At 40.3% G+C, this 17,174-nt stretch overlaps 1 protein-coding gene across 3 annotated transcripts in view; it reads left to right on the plus strand.

Annotated features, from left to right (window-relative positions):
• Window positions 1-47: 47 nt before the first annotated feature.
• The window catches only part of MSRB3 (methionine sulfoxide reductase B3), a 174,599-nt gene continuing 157,472 nt past the window's right edge, over window positions 48-17,174 (plus strand). Inside the window, exon 1 of one of the 3 annotated variants that reach the window (XM_043562958.1) lies at window positions 48-228. Coding sequence is in view for 1 of the 3 variants with exons in the window: in XM_043562959.1 (XP_043418894.1) it covers window positions 138-228 (91 nt within the window). In the remaining 2 variants the exon portion in view is untranslated. Of the gene's footprint in view, window positions 229-859; window positions 960-17,174 lie in introns of those variants that run through there. The other 2 variants (XM_043562959.1, XM_043562960.1) reach the window with 2 other exon arrangements.

The raw sequence follows: 17,174 nt of genomic DNA on the forward strand, positions 1-17,174 counted from the left end.
GGCTGCCCGTGCCCAGGAATTTCCCGTCATGCCTCCCGCCGCCCCGTCCGTCGCCCGGAGCCTGGGAGGGAGGGAGGGAGGGAGCGAGGCTCGGACGGCGGCGGCGGCGGCGGCGGCGGCGGCTCCCCGGCCCTTCCATGCGCCCACGGCGGACCCTCCCGCGCCCCCTCTCGCTCTGCCTCTGCCTCTGGCTGGTCGCGACTGCGGCGCGGGGAGCCGCGCAGTCAGGTAAGTTCGGGCTCCTTCGCCGCCTCACCTCCCCCTTCCCACCCCAGCCCTGCCGAGTTGAGGTGTGACCCCGACCCCTGATCCCCTCGGAGCGCCGGGCTGCGCCCCCTTCAGACTCCTGCGGGGACGCCCCCTTTCCTGAGCTCAGGAGGGGCGAGGAAGAGGAGCGCCCCGCGCGGGCGGTGTGTGTGGGGGGGGGGTTGGGGGGGGGGTGGATGGAAGGAGGTCAAGCTGGCTTCGCCCCCGCCTACGGGAGGCGTCTGGCCGCCTCGCTGACACCTTATCTCGTCCCCGGCGCGAACCTGAGCCCGAGGGAAGCGCTCGCCCGGCGCGGGCCCCCGGGGAGGGGCTTGGCGGGGCAGCCCGCAGGGGGCAGGGGAGGGGCGCCGCGCAGGGGGCCTCCCGGAGCCCCTGCTCGGCGCAGGACCGCCCCGCCGAAGTGCCCGCTCGGATAACGGGCCGGGGCGCGTGGGAATGCGCCGGTCAGGCCCGTGTCTCCCGCCGGGCGTCCAGGAGGGGCGTGGGGCGCCGACGCGCCGACGCGCCGGGAGGAAGCGCCGGGAGCGGCGGGAGGCGAGGAGGGGACACCGGGGGCGCACTGCCGCCCCCCCCCCCCTCCCGCCCGCCGCGTCGCCCGCGCCTCGGGCTCAGGCTCAGGCTCAGGCTCAGACTCCCGCGGGCCCCGCTGGTATCTAATAGGCCAAAACCGAACAAAACCCCGAGTATGCCAGGTACCAGTCTTGTTGTTTTTAAGGGGAAAAAAGCATCCGAGTCTGTTTTGTAAGTTTTACAGTGGACTGTTTTAAAGTGAACGAAAGTGAACGGAAGGTACCATTCCTGCATTCCTTGGTTTAGGACTATAATTGTCGTAATTCTGAGGTTTTAACACGATAATTTTTGAAGATCGTTTTCTTCAAATATTAGTGAGGGCTTTTTCTTTTACGTAAGGTTGTTTATGAAAAGTAATGATCTGAGATTACAAATGTAGGTTTAGGTAAATGTGAAATTGCACGAACGTTGCTATTTGTGATGAGTAACTTACTAATCATCAGAGCTTCTCAGTTCTTAATTTTTTTTCTGGAATGATAGAACAAAAATTTTAGGTCCTCAGTTGAGATTAGAAAATTTTAGTTTGCTTTTGATTTTGCCACCAGTAGACTAAACTGTCAACATTAGATGTGGCTTACAATTAGGACTTATAAATTAGTTGAAAGCTGACTCTATTAAGCATACATTATGTTCAGAACCCTCTGGTCTGTTTCTTCATATTTCCATTTGTAACACTGGTGGCAAAATAGATTTTAAAAGTTGGTCTCGTCTATAACAAAAATCTTCAGGATTCAGGTAACTTATAAAATTGCCAATTTAGATTAATGGGAGCTTTTTAAATGTTTAATTTTATTAAATGTGCAGTTTATAAATACTAATTTAAGCAATGATATCAATTGCATGATTGAAAACAGTACTGATTAGTACTGTTTTTTTTTTTTTTTTAAAGATCTTTTATGAATTCGTATTTTACGAGTACCTTTAATAGTACTTCTTGGGAAATACAACAGGTTCTAACAGCACTTTTTATTAGTGGTCTTCTAGAAAATACTGTGCTGCACGATAAAGAGTGGATTGTACTGCCAGGGAATATGGGTTTTTTTTTCTTTTTCCTTCAGTGATATGTTGACTTACCTAATACTTGTGGTAAAGCAGCCCTTGAAGACCCAAATCCACCGTACTGTGGCCCCTTTCCAGCAATTTTGAACACCAAATTTATATTTGGACCATTTAAACATTCATTCTTTTAATTTTGGTCCCTGCTGACATATAAGTCTAATTTCTGGTGACTTTTATTAGGGCCCTATGTGAACGTCTGGAATTTTTTTATATTAAAATAAGTAGCTCTCTGCCATGGAGAATTTTGTCACAGTGCCTAAACTGCCTGTCTGCCAAGGTTGCAAACATACAACATAATTTAGATTTTGAATCAACTCACGGTTTTTTGGCTTTTAAAGGTGCTTGTTCTAATATCTTAGCTAAAGTGTTAACCCATTAGGTCAGAAATCTTTACTGTTTTGCTAAACCCAAGTAACAAGAATATGCAAAGAAGATCCCAACAATAGTTTCATAGGTTTTCCCTATTCGAATACGTTTATCTCTTTTAAGTTACAAATGAAATTTCAACCATTAAAGAGGAACTTTAGGAAATAATGCTTTTTGGTTCTGTTATCTGGTTGCAATTCTTTGATTTTATCTCAGCTGTGTTACTTATTATAGCTGGGGATTCGGTTCAGATGTTTAGCTCTCTTCTCTGTGAAGTGATGAAGTTGGACATAGTCTCCGTGTCCCTTCTAACTCCAGGATCCTGGAATATTGTTTTTGTTTATAAAATGCTGCAGTTACCCAGACTACATTGATTCAAACTTCTGATTGTCAACTCTTACTTGCTATGCATGTTAAACTGGTCTACCTGTAGTCAGAAATGATTGGTATGGATCCAGGTTTGGGAGCCTGAATCTGCGTCTGGAACATCTTGATATCTGGCATATGCACACAGTTGCACACACCTTGACAGAGTTCCATGATAGTAAGCTTCTGTTACTTTATCTTTCCCTCTCTAATAGCAGAAGGTGCTGGTTATGTCATGGCGTAAATGTCTCACTGCTCTTTGGGGACAGCTAAGCCCAGGCCCTAAGATGGTCTGGTATTCAGTTTTGGAATTTGTGTTTGGGTTAGGGATACCACTGTAGGGCACCCAAACTTTTCTGTAGTTGGAGGCCTGTGACTAGTTCTTTGGAGGCATTCCAAATGAAATGCCCTACATTCCTACAAAATGCCCTATTGATCATACTTGGACCTACCCATCTGGTTTACTCAGAATTAAATTGAGTTTGGATAGGAGGGCAATCAGATAGCTATTTCATTTACTACTTGTTAGTTAGCATCTGTGATTGCTGTACAAATTGCTCAAGGCTTTACTTTGAGTATTTCTATATTTTCTCCTTCGTGGGCACAGTGAGATTTTCTTTTAAAATGCTCAGCGTGATTCCTGATCCTTGTTCACATATTTTCTCTATAGCATACCAAAGTCATGTTTATGGCTTTTAAGGAAATGCAAATAAAGAGAAAAGAAATTATAGGAAAGGTAGGTCAGTAATAAATCAACCAATTGACTTTATAGAGGATTTGGTTATTGCCTCATTTAAGCTTCTGTTGCAAGTAACAGAAACGAACATGAACTAGTTTTAAGAAAACGAAAGAAAGAAATTTGACGGGAGCCAAATGCAGACAGACCTTATTAGGGACCAGGGACTGGAAAACCTGGAACTTTCCTGCTCTCTACTGTTTGCCTTTCTTTGCTTCACTGTTCTTTCTTTGCTGACCATTTTTTTTCCCGCTTTCCTGTGTTCATGGTTGAATGTGACTGTTCAGCAGCCCCTGAGTATTTACGTGTCCCTTGGTTCCAAGCACAAGGAAAGACTGATACGTTGAGACTTGATCCTAAATTCCCGAGAGAAAGAACGCAATAGACATAGTGTGGGTCACATTGTTGACACAGATTTCCCCTAAGGTCTCTTTTAATTCTAGAATTCTTTGTAGTAGAGACTGCAGACATTTACGTGGTTTGATTTTGCATTTTTACATTTTGTATTACGGGGTTATTAGTCCTTAAAAGGTATAATTTTCTCTTGATTGCACTGTGTGTGGAAAAGCCACCTTCACTGGGATCCTAGGATGTTAGAGCAGTTCATTCATACTGAGGCAGGAATGCTGAAGAGGAGCCTTTGGGGAGTAAATGGGGTGGGGGGAGGGGGGGTTAGCACTACATTCAGGAGTTACAACGCAGCTCAGGATCCACCTGACTTGAAAATCCTTTTTAATGACAACTGATCCATCCTACAATCGTCTGCATATTTTTAGGAATTCACTGCATTAGAATGCTGAGCTCAAATAGCTCTTCAGGGTGAATTCATTGAAACTATTTAAGTAATAATTAGAGACTTTCAAAATAGTAATAGTTGAGGGAGTTCCTTAGTTATTTTCCTGTTTCTCACATGTCTAGCATTTTCCATCGCTACTTTCTTTTAGACTGCTTCTGCTGTCTGGAATATTTTTCTCTTGGAACCTGTCCTTAAGGCTCCATCTCATGGTCTTTTGTGAAGCTTTCTTCACCTCTTAGAATTGTCATTTCCTTGTGTTTTCAAGACATTTTGTACCCCGATTGGAGCATGATTTTACCGTCTTGCATTATCAAATCCATATGTATTCATCTTCTTCACTAGACTATAAGTTCTATTAGACAAATGGATCATGTAGAAGAATTCGGATGGGCTGTTAGCATCCATCATCCCAGGTATAATGATCCCAGCTTTTTCAAATGTTCTGAAGCTTGTATGGCATCCTGCTTGTCACTGCCTTCTTCAGACATTGGAGTTCAGCCACTGCTCTTCTTTCTCAGTCCTTGCTGTTTCTTAGATATTGTAGGCTTTTCCATGAACATTGTAATTTCCTGTGTGATAATCACATATATAGAATGATAGAGTGTTTTCCTGCAAACCGAGATAGATGGGGAAAGAGAATATAGCAAATTGATGTGGAAGGAATCAACTTGTGTTGAGCACCCAATATTTACCAGGTCAGATAGAGAGGGTGGGTGTAGAAAATCATTGGAGACTATTTGAAGGGAAATAGTGTGAAGATAAAAGATTGAAGATTAGGTGTGGCCTAGAATGCGGAGGACTTTTTTAAAATTTTATTTTATTTTTATTAAAAAATTTTTTTAAAAATGTTTTATTTATTTTTGAGACAGAGAGACAGAGCATGAGCAGGGGAGGGGCAGAGAGAGAGCAAGACACAGAATCCAAAGCAGGCTCCAGGCTCTGAGCTGTCAGCACAGAGCCTGATGCAGAGCCTGACGCGGGGCTCAAACTCACAAACTGTGAGATCATGACCTGAGCCGAAGTCGGACACTTAACTGACTGAGCCACCCAGGCGCCCCTATGTGGAGGGCTTTTAATCCTAGGCCAGAAAATTTGGACTGGGTTAGTAAGCTATGAGATAGAAGTCTTTTGTGTCCTCAAAATATTATAATCAAAGTTGGAGTATAAGATATATCATCTAATAATCCAAAGGATGAACTGAGTCAGGAAAGAAACCATTGGACTAATAAAGAAGGGTTATAAGATATATATTTTTTAATGTTTACTTTTGAGAGTGCACAAGCAGGGGAGGGGCAGAGAGAGAGGGAGATATAGGATCTGAAGCAGGCTCTGTGCTGACAGCAGTGATCCCTATGTGGGGCTCAAACTGACGAATTGTGAAATCATGTTCTGAGCTGAAGTTGGATGCTCAACTGACTGAGCCATCCAGGTGCCCTGAGTTTTTCTTAGAGACTGAAGAGCTAGGTTAGTGACTGTGGGATTGGAGAAGTGTTGCTGATATAGATTGGACAGAAATAAACAATTAATTGGAGATGGTGAAAGAGAGGGATGAATAAAAGATGATGGAAAGACGTTAGGCCTGGGTGATTGCAAGAATGTGAACTCAGGAGGTTTGTGGGTGAGGATAAAAAATGAGTTTTATTTTAGATCTATTGCATTTGAGGTGCTGGTAGAATATTAATGTGGAGACAAGTAGCTGAATCAGAAATGGAAGGTTCGGGTCTGGAGATCAACGTATGCGACACCTGGGTGGCTCAGTTCTGTTAAGCATCTGACTCTTGGTTTTGGCTCAGGTCATGGATTTCATGGTTCATGTGCTTGAGCCCCGCATCCCACTCTGCGCTGGTGGTGGGGAGCCTGTTTGGGATTCTCTCGTTCTCCCTCTGTCTCTGCCCCTCCCCTGCTGCTTCTCGCTTTCTCTCTAAAATAAACTTAAAAAAAAAAAGAATGAAGCAGTACAGTTTAAAAAAAATCATGAGTAAGGAAGATTAAAAATAAAGGGGAGAAGAAAACAAAACATTTTTGTTGACTGGAATAAGAGGGAGGGGACAGGAAAAGCATCATCAAGAAGATGCAGTTTCATCTGGCTTTGAAAGATGCCCAGTTAATATGTGGCATTTTGTCCATGAACTTTCCTTATTTAGGGGACATCACATTTACGCACTCCACAAATAGTACATGGGAAGCCTTGAACAAAGGATACTACACCCAGAAAGACCTTCCTGAACTGCAAAATTGTTGCTCCTTCTTGCCTTTTTAACCTCTCCAGTGGCTTATGGTAAGATAAGGAACTAACTCCTTAAATGTCTTCCTCATCACCAAGCCCTGATTTGTCTGTACTCTAAGCTTCCCACAAGTGGTTCATTTGGCCTTGAACCCACATTTTACACTGTCTCCTCCTCATTCCTCCCTTTACCTTCCCCAAGAACGTGAAGCCAATGTGATTGCCACCAGATGAAGTACTCTTTGGCTTTTTTTGGGTTGTTGTTCTCTGTGGGCACTTTTTATTGCCATGGTCAAGTTCTTATCCATAAAATAATTGTTGACAATTTCCTAAACGATAATAAAATAAAAAAAGTACAATAAATCACATTCCTACCTCTTTCTTACAGAATGCCATGTTTTCTTACCTTTTCAAATGTCACCTGCACGATTCTTGAACACTTGAGTTGGCCACCTGGGCCACCATACCCCGATCTCTGACATTTCGCCATGGTAGCCTGGAGTGGCATTGTTGCCTGGCATTTGTAAGAATGGGTTACCCAGCTGAGTGCTGACTTGGAAACCACGAGACAATTTCTTGATATCTGACTTTCTGAAGGAAAGCAGGAGGGATTTACTTCATTGAGAGGACTTCAGTTGCACACACTGTAGAGGTTTGTAAGATATGAAGATGACTGCAAGTGAAATAGAGTAATAATGTTGGTATAGGACATGTGTTCTCAGGGCCTGGCTTCCTGACCAACGGTATAAGCTGATTCTGTTTCTAAAAATAGTACACTGTTCATTACATTTGTCTAAAATGACGTATTTATGTTCAGTCTAGAGTATTAAGAATAATTTCTACTTTGATTTAAAAAAAGGAACCATCTCATATGGTAGTATTTTGTGTTTTTGTGGCTTTTGACTGAGAAAATGCCTACTAGCAAAAAGCCACTAGTGAGGTTTTAAATGAGTTTTTTTTAATATAAAAAAAAAGCATTCTCATGTTTCGAAAGTACACATGTGTAGGAATTATGGTATATAGAGTCTATGGACAGCTTGATTTCTTGCTTTGTGGATACTCTCAGAGAGGTTCTGGACTCAGCTTTCAGTGACTCATTGTCACCTCACTTTAGAATGGGGCGGAGAAGCTGACCATGGTTGAAATTTTGGAATGACAAGAACCCTTCTCAACATGCTCCTGCAACAGCAGTTGACTATTTTATGCCAGACAATGTACTTTATGCTAAGACTGGGCTGTGAAGCAGTCTCAGGGATTAGTATATGAATACGTTTTCTAATTATATTTTTAGGTATATGAGCATCATTCTTAGGGCTGTCCTCCTGTTTTTAGGATGAAATTTAATAGGTGATTTGCATACAAATACATCCCTACAGCAGTCTCTGTTATGGCATAACTGTCTTCTATTACAGTAAATTACATGATGAATCTTTATGGTTTTTTAGGTCAGTTTATTTTGTTTAAAGTGGAAAAAACCTGCAAACAAAACCAACCACTCCCTCAGTACATATGTTAAATTTAAGACAACACTGAAGATAAGCCTATGCTGCATGTTAGAGTCTTTAAAAAATATCAGGACAGCTTTTGTGTAAATCAGAGAGCCGTGACTTTTATTTATTTATTTATTTGCTGTTTATTTATTTATTTAATTTCTCTTAATTTATATCGAGTTTGATTGTTAGAGAATCTGGGCGTGGTTGGGGTTGGGAGAGATCTACAGTGACTATTACAGGTGGATATGTTATTTTAGATTAGTGTGTATAAGGAAAGAAAGGCAGAGCCATATCTCCCTGTACACAGTCCAGAAGATTAGATAGGACAGCAATTGAGGGACCGAAGGTCCCTGGGAGCCCTGGCCTCACAGTAACTGAGAATGAAAAAGTGCAGACACTACCATCTTTCCTATCTATATGCCCTCTAGTTAGGTCACTGTAGAGAGCCAGGATGAGCAGAGTTGAGGTGGGGATGTTTACCAACTTGCAGAGCCAGTTGAAAAACTGCAGACTCATTAATATATTTGCATCCTTGTGCATATGTTCATGTTGCAAAGGAATCAGTGTAGTGTGATAAGAAGAACATTGGATAACAAATTGGAAGACTGGGTTTTCCTAGTCCTTTTCTTGTCTAAGGCATGTAAGTCCTTTTCTTGTCTAAGTCCTTTTCTTGTCTAAGTCCTTTTCTTGTCTAAGGCATGTGCCTCAGTCTTCACATCTGCAAAATGAATTGGTTGGACTGAGTGATACCTAATATATAAGATTCTGTAGTGTATGGATTCTGTAGTGAGTGTATGGGTTGTCTAAAAGTCTGCAAGTATCTTTCATAATTTTTAATGGAAATGACATAATTAATTATATGTAATTATGTCTTTTCTTGTTAGGTTTGGTTCAAGTTGTCTGTTTTGTGGAACTAAGTATAAATATTATTCTGTGACTAAGATCTTCTGTTTGAACTTTGTAGCCTAATGTGCTCAGTAATTTGAGCCATAAGCAAAGTTATATAACCCTTTTAAAGATTCAGTATTTATTTAGAGGATAGGTTACAGTGAATTAGAAGCATCGTATTAGCTATCCCATTTGAAGTAATGGCAGTAAGCACTAGGAATTATATTGGTTGTCCTAAATGTATAGCTAAGAATTGCTTATTTAGGCTTGGTGCTATATCTCAGATAAGAACAGTCTTCTTTTAATTAGGGTACACTGCTAGTAGAATTTGCTTTTGACCATTTTAGAAATATATTTAATTCTTTTTTTAATGAAAAAAAATTTTTTTAACATTCATTTGAAAGAGAGAGAGAGAGAGAGAGGGAGAGAGAGAGAGAGACAGAGCACGAGTGGGGGAGGGGATGAGAGAGAGGGAGACACAGAATCCAAAGCAGACTTCAGGCTCCCAGCCATCAGCACAGAGTCCGACCCGGGGCTCAAACTCAGGAACCGTGAGATCATTACCTGAGCCCAAAGTCAGACGCTGAAGTGACTGAGCCACCCGGGCGCCCTGAAATATATTTAATTCTTAAACTAGTTAATTTGCTCTTATCATTAAAGAAGAAAATCTCCATTGAGCTTTAAGGAAGAAAAACAACTTTACTAGTTAGGTTAAAAACAACAACAACAACAACAAACTTCTCTTGCCTTTAAAACGTATTAGTAAACGTTTGCCCTTTTTTATTATAAAATATTTCACATGCACAAAGAATATATCACATCTCTATGTAAGACATACAGAGTAATTTTTAAAAATCTGGGTGTCCCCACTCCGCTTCAAAAGTGGAATGGTAAAGGCTGCCTGTGTGACCTTCATTCACAGCTTCCCTCTCTGCTCAGAGTACCCACAGTCCTGCATTCCATGATGATCACTTCACACAAATGATAACTAATACACTCTTGCTTCTTTTTTTTTATAGTTATACCATAGATGTATCTAAATCTACATATTTTATTATTTACTTTTGCATGTTTGGAGGCCTGTCAATGGTGTCATCTGCTGTGTAACTTCTGTGACTTGCTTTTTCCCCCCATCACATTATATTCGTGTTATCCATATTGGTGTCTGTAACTCATTTTTAAAGATGAACATTTCTTTTGTTATCCATATGTTTTTCTATTTTTTATTTATTTCTGCTCCTTTCACACTTATCTGGTAGGGTGCTTCTATTTTCCTGTGAAGTCAAATAGTTGTATTTTCTCCCACTGCTTCTATGCTTCACCATCCATATATCCCAAATAATGATAATAATGATAGTGATAATGATAACGGCAAATACTCGCATATAGATGTTACTAGTGTATTTACTATTTGTTCCAGACACTGGTCTAAGTGTTTGCCCTTTACATATATTAACTTATTTACTGTCCATGGCAACTTTATCAAGGAGGTAGCATGTTACCATGAGAGCTCATATTTGAGATGAGGCCCGTAGGAGCGAGGAACTCAATAATTTGCATGACTATGATTCGAATCGTGGCAGTCTGGCTGCAGAGTTTATGTTCCTACTCATTATACTATTGTGACTCCTATGTAGTCTTTTTTTTTTTTTTTTAGTTATATTTTTTCCCATTTAACTTTTTAAGGTATTAAAGCATTTTTGTGACTTCCAAAAAAGAATGACCCTAGTGTGAGCTTCAAGCTGGTTCTCCTGCACAACACCAGTTTTTAATGTCATGCTATAGTTTAATTTCCTTCATGGTTTGACCATGACTTTTTAATGTAAGTTTTAAAGAATTCTCTGGGATTTATTATTGCTTTTTCCCCTAATTAAAAAATATACCTTCTTCATTATTCTTCTAAAATCTTTCAGTCATTTCCTTTAGTATGTGGCTTGGAATTGGTTCCATTGATTTCCTGCACTAATTTGGACCATTTTCTTCATTTTTAGACAACGGCATCCTCTTTTAAAAAATATTTCTGTGACCTTAAATGAATCAGTTAATCTTCCTGAGCCTTGGACTTGCCAACTAAGTTGCATTTGTTAAGTGTAGTTATTTCATTAATCAGACATATGTAATTGCTAATCAGAACCTCCTTTCAGTGTGAAGTAACCATGGGCGATCATGAAGGAAAATAATTAAGTAAAGAGAAGTCCTTGGTAGTGGTTGGAAATTACTGATTTTCCTCAACCCCTCAAATTGCAGAACAAAAAACTGCAGCATAGAGAGTGAAATCCCTTTGTACTGTAACTTTCTTGTATAACTTTAATTTTTTCCTAAATTGATTAATTTCCTAACTGATTTTTTTTCTCTTACATTGTGAGTTTATGAGGTCTTCAGGTTTTGCCAAGGTCTTGGATAATCTCCTAATATCCTTTATTTAAACATGCTCATATTTCTCTCATATAACCAAACAAAAAGCCTACTCCACTTGCCATCATCCTCTGTGACCAAGTTGTTTTACAAGTTGTCTATGTTCTTGCTGTCTATCTCCTATCCATCCAAAAATATATATTAAATCTGTGTTATGTATCAGGAACTAACTTCTCTAATCTCTGGGGATGCAGCATGAGCTAGAGAGACTAGTTGCTTTCATTCTCAGTTTGGAACCAGCATAGGCTGTTGTAGAAGGAGTGAGAAGACCATTCTGTGGTAGGAGCAGGAGGGAAGATGGTTATAGTTGAGGGCAAAGAGGATGGTGAGATCATATGGGGCTTTTGGACCATAATGAGGAGCTTAGATATTATTCTGTGTGATGGAAGCCATTAGTGGGTTTTAAGCAGGCAGTGACAAGATCTGATTTGCATTTTAAAATAATCAGTCTGGCAGCTGTGTGGAGAATGGATTGTAGGGATCAAATGGAAGCAGGTAAACCATTAAAGTCTAGTGTACTTGATAATGGTACTGGTGGCAAAACTCATGGATTGCCGATGGATTGGCTATAGGATCTAAGAAAATGAGAGGAACCTTCCATGCTATTCCACTGAGATTTCTTTGATTGGAGCCATTAATCACGTCCATATCACTAAACCTAATGGACTCAATTTGGGTACCTGTCTTCCTGACTTCAGGGCGTTTGATACATTGACTGTTTACTTCTAGAAATAGTCTTTTCTACTGATTTGTAGCACTGTTATTGTTATATATGTGATCCTAGGCAAATTAATTAAAGTATCTGTGCCTTAGTTTTCCTCCCTTGTAGAATGGTGATAGTATATTGTTCCTACCACATAGATGGTTATAATCGTTGAATTAGATAATAAATGTTGATTACTTAGTGCAGTGCTTTCCACAGAGTTCATTCACAGTAAATGTTAGCTAGCAACATCCTTATCATTGTCCTAACCATCATTATCGTTGTTTTTCTGGAACAACACTTTCCTTGACCCCTTCCTTCTTTGGCCAGGGCTTGTTCTTGGTCTTCTTTGCTAACTCTTTGTCCTCCAGCTCACCTATAAATGTTGAAGTTCCTCAGGGCTCTGACATTTTCTCTTCTCATTTTACACCTTTTCTGAGGCAATCTAATTTACTCCATTGCTTTAGTTCCACTTGTATAAAGTTAACTCCTCCTAAATCTAGCGATAAACCAGATCTATTTCCCAAGCCACAGTCCTGTATATCACTTGCTTCTGTATTATCTCTGCTTGGCTGGCTGTGTCTTAAGCCCCTTTAATATGTTAAAAAAAATGAATGAGAGAGAGAGAGAGAGAGACCCGCAGAGAGAGGGAGAAAGAGAATCCCAGGTAGGCTCTGTGCTCATCAAGACATGCGTCTTGATCTGACAAACCATGAGATCATAATGTGAGCCGAAACCAAGAGTCAGATGCTTAACTGACTGAACCACCCAGGCGCCCCTGAAGTTCCATATTCTTATAATGGCTTCCAGGATTTGTTTCTGCCTACTTTGTGAGCCTTATCGTCTCCCCCCTGTACTTCTCACCTACACCATCCAGACATGCTCTTCTTTCATAACCGCCAACAGACTACAGTCATTCTTATCTGCCGCTGGGACACTTGTTTCTTCATTCTTAATATGGGCAACACAGTTTTATCTTTTATTCTTAGTTTAAATGTTACTACCTTCAGGAAGGCTTTCTTATGCCCTCCCCATCCCCTGTCCTCCCCTCCCTCCCCCGACAACTAGACTACTTCCCTCTGTGATAAAGTGTATTTATGCCCCCTTTGTTTCTCTGTGATCCTTACTGCACTTGCTAATAGTGTCTTTCTCACAATATGTTAGCTTCACAGAGGCGGGGATCATGGCATATTGTTTCTCACTTTGTCCCCAGCATCTGTTTGTTAAATAGAGTAAAGGGTGAATGCAGTGTGGGCTTGTCCAGTTTGGGAAGTGAGAGGCCTTGTAGCTGAGTTTGATGTGTGCTTTTCCTAATCTTTCAGGGTGATAAAGAGAAGAAGACAACAGTTTAGGTTTACTGTAGTTTTAATTTTCTGACTCCAGTGGCCACAGTGTAGAGAGAGGGGAAGGAGCATCAGAACTGGAGGTGACTGGAACAAGAAGTGGTGCCTTAGAGTTCGGTGTCTTTTCTCTTATCGAAGCGCCCAGAATTTCCAGGGCAGCGCCCCTAGTGCCCTACATTTGCCTGTCTTTTTCAGAAGTCAGCCATGGCAGTGCTTCCCAAATCTGTGGTATGCTAGGCATGCGCATTACCTCAGAACCCCTGCTTAGTGTGGCCTCCATGCCAGAAGTGCTTGCCAGAGTTAACTGTTGGCTCTACATATACTCTGTGCCAGTTATTAAGCTCTTTATACTTGTGACCTACCTGCTTTCTGGCCCTGGCGCCTATTTACAATCCTGGCAGGAATCTGCTGGATTCTCTTTCACTAACTTGCAGGAACAATGTTTGCACATGAGAGGAGTTGGGATTGGCTTTTTCTCCAGTACGTTTGCTCTGCACTTTGTTTAGCAGAAGTATTTCAGAGTGGGTCTATCCTATTTCACTTTCCAGTGCGGATGCACATCTTCCTCTCTGTTCTCTTTAAAAGATACTTACTTGTATTGCCGCCTTTGTGTGTGTGGTGTGCACGTGTATGCAAGTGTGCAGGCTCTCTTTATCTCTGCTTTTTAAAAATTCCCTCCCTGTCATTTCTTTGTTTTGTAACTCTATATGAGAATCATTTTTTTAGTAGGTGCATTTAAATCCTTTATATTTTATGTTATCATGGACATCTGTGATGGCATTCCTTGTCCTGTTGTTTTATACTCTTTTTATGATCTTTTCCTCTTAGTTTTCAGTATTTTGCCATATGGTTTCTGTGTTTTATTTGCTTTTGTATTTCATAGGGATTTGAAAGGTTGACATATTTTAACTTCTATGACCTTGAAAAAGTGTTTAGAAACATCATTGAGCCTAAACTAATTTAAATACCAAATTTGAAAAAAAAAAACCAGAATACAATAAATAGCATTTGTCTCTTCTCTGCTCTGCTCTGCTTTTGTTAACGAAAGTGGGGCTATAGATCCACATGGTTATTGTAGAAGTGTTATTTTTATATGTTCTCTCTTTTAAGGAGAGAACATATTTCACTTAATTATATAACATCTACTGCCTTTAGTGATTACCATCATACATTTTCTACCTCAGTTTTACCATTCTTAAGGATATTATGATCATTGTATCATTTGGCTAGAGTTCATCCTTGAGGCCTTTTTTTCCCCTGCATGCAGAATATATGCATGCATGTTTCCTGAGCTCTCTTGTTATCTGAAGGAATTACTGAGTGTTATATAACAGGTAAGCCCTTTATTTGCAAAACAACATTTAATTGATAAGAGGAATCCAATAAAGCACAATTAGGAGGCTTTGAAATGCTTATAGAATAACCCGAATGTAAATAATAGTGTGATTATGAAATATAAAAAGTTGCTAGCATCTGTTTGGAAGAAGAGCCTAAGAATAATAGAATTTACTGGCATTCAAGTGACAAATTAGTATCAGTCACAAGGTTAGTACTGGAAATTCAGTACCTCTAATTCTGAGTCGTGATGCAAAATTCATGATAAGTTCTAGAACAGTTTTATCTTTGTGAGTGACATTGACAGTTTTTAGGTGCATTGCAACAGTATTTTCTAACTCTTACTGAAATGTTGAAATTAGAGTTGACCAAAAGTTTACTTTGTCAGATTTCTGTTTTATTAGTACATTGCTCTCACTCATGCATAAAGTTAGATCACTGTGTGTGAACGACTGAAACAGTCGATTGCAAAACTTGAAATTTTTTTGTCAAAGATATGATTTTTTTTTTGGCAGTCACTGAAACATATTGCTGTAATAGAAAAACTAATCTCAAATTAATCTTAGTTGCCTGTTAGACAAGCACCTCATTCTTAACCTGGTCCAAAACTAAGCTAATTAAACGCTGCCATATATGCACATATATGCACATGCACACACATCACACATACATACACACTCTTTCATGTTCTATTTCTGTCTCTACACGATAGCTCTTCCTTTTTTTCTTTTCAGTAAGGGGAGCAAAATTCATTGAGCAGTCTGCTAATTGCTTTCAAAAATATCATCTCATTTAATCCTTCCAAAACCTAATGAAGTAAGTGTTATGATCTACATATTGTAAGTAAGGAAACTGAGGATCAGAGAAAGTAACTAATTTGCTCAAGATTTATCACGTGGGCTAAGTGATGGAGTCAGAATTTGAACCCAGCTCTGCCTCTTTCCTGTATGCCACATTGACTAGATACAGCATAGGACTCTAGTCTTACGGGAACTGGGATGTTATGCACAGAGATGAGGGAAGACAGAGGAAGTGACATTTGAGTTTGGTTCCATGAAAACATTTATTGAGCCTTTATTTTACAGTGGCAAATACCACTGACTATTCTCAAGGAGGTTGTAGGAGAGGCATATATATAAACCTGAAACTCTAACGTGCAGAAGTAGTTATAATAATAGAGGCACTGAAGTAAGAACTACTATGAAGAAGAGTTGATTCCTTTCTAATGGAAGGGATAGGGAGAGGAGTGTGTGGAACCACCATAAGGGAAGGTTTCCTGGAGGAAATGATGTCTAAACTGGTCTTGAAGGCTAAAAATGAAGAGTTCATTCCTTTTATGAGTCTGTGGGTGGTGTGGCGAGGGTAGGATAAATAGTTGGCCACCATCAGAACAGAGTATTTATTTACCAAAAAATACTTGTTGAATGCCTACTAGGGGTTAGGCACTGTGTAAGGTACTAGAGTCAAAGTAAAGGACAAGAGAGTTCATGGAGCCTATCATGTACCAGGGAGTGTTGAGGGCAGAAGTTATACAGGCAGGAAAAGAAGTGAAGCTGATAGGTCTTGAATGCCTGGCCAGATTGGCTGAATTTTCCCTTGTAGGTGCTAGTGAGCTTGGAAGCACTTGAAGCGGGGCTATTGACATGGTCAGAACTAGTACACAGCACTTTTGCAGCAGTAGGGAGGGTAGATGTGAGGGGACTCAGGTTAGAGGCAGGAAGACCATAAGGGGCCATTACTGCATTCTAGATGAAAGATGAGAAGAAAAGGATGTATTTGAGCAGTATCTTGGAAATAAATTTGACAGCACTTAGTGTCAATTAGATATGAATGGTTAAAATGAAAAAAAAAATGAGGATGACTCTCAGATTTGGAGTTTAGTGACTGGGTGGATGGAAGTAGTTTTTAACAGGATCAGGAATACAGAAAGAATAACAAATTAGTACAGAAAGAAACAAATTGAGTTTACCAATAATAAGTTGGTAAAGAAACAAACAAATGAATAGTTTGAGATGCATATGGAAAACCCAAATTCTTTTTTTTTTTTTAATTTTTTTTTCAACGTTTATTTATTTTTGGGACAGAGAGAGACAGAGCATGAACAGGGGAGGGGCAGAGACAGAGGGAGACACAGAATCTGAAACAGGCTGCAGGCTCTGAGCGGTCAGCACAGAGCCCGACGCGGGGCTCGAACTCATGGACCGTGAGATCATGACCTGAGCCGAAGTCCCGAAGTCGGACGCTTAACCGACCAAGCCACCCAGGCGCCCCCCAAATTCTTTTAAAAACATGATTTGACCACCTAAAATTAGTAAAGAAAACTACTGTGGGACAAAGTAGAAAGACATTTTGTAAAATATTATGTATCTTTCGCTCTATGATTTCATTCATGTCTTCTCCTCTCTCCTAAGTCCAACTTGGGATCAAAGGGTAGTTGATAGAGGCCGTGAAGCTTTATCTTTCAGTGTGATAGGAGTCCATTTTCATAAAACTTCTCCTTTATCTGCGCTATCAGATTCAAGCCACAACACATACCATCATGAGAATTTCATTGTATAATTTTCTTACGTTCTGCAGCAGAACATAAACTTGGAGGGGAGGAATGCTAAAATT

The sequence above is a fragment of the Prionailurus bengalensis genome, chromosome B4, assembly GCF_016509475.1.
Source record: "Prionailurus bengalensis isolate Pbe53 chromosome B4, Fcat_Pben_1.1_paternal_pri, whole genome shotgun sequence".
Classification (NCBI taxonomy): Eukaryota; Metazoa; Chordata; class Mammalia; order Carnivora; family Felidae; genus Prionailurus; species Prionailurus bengalensis.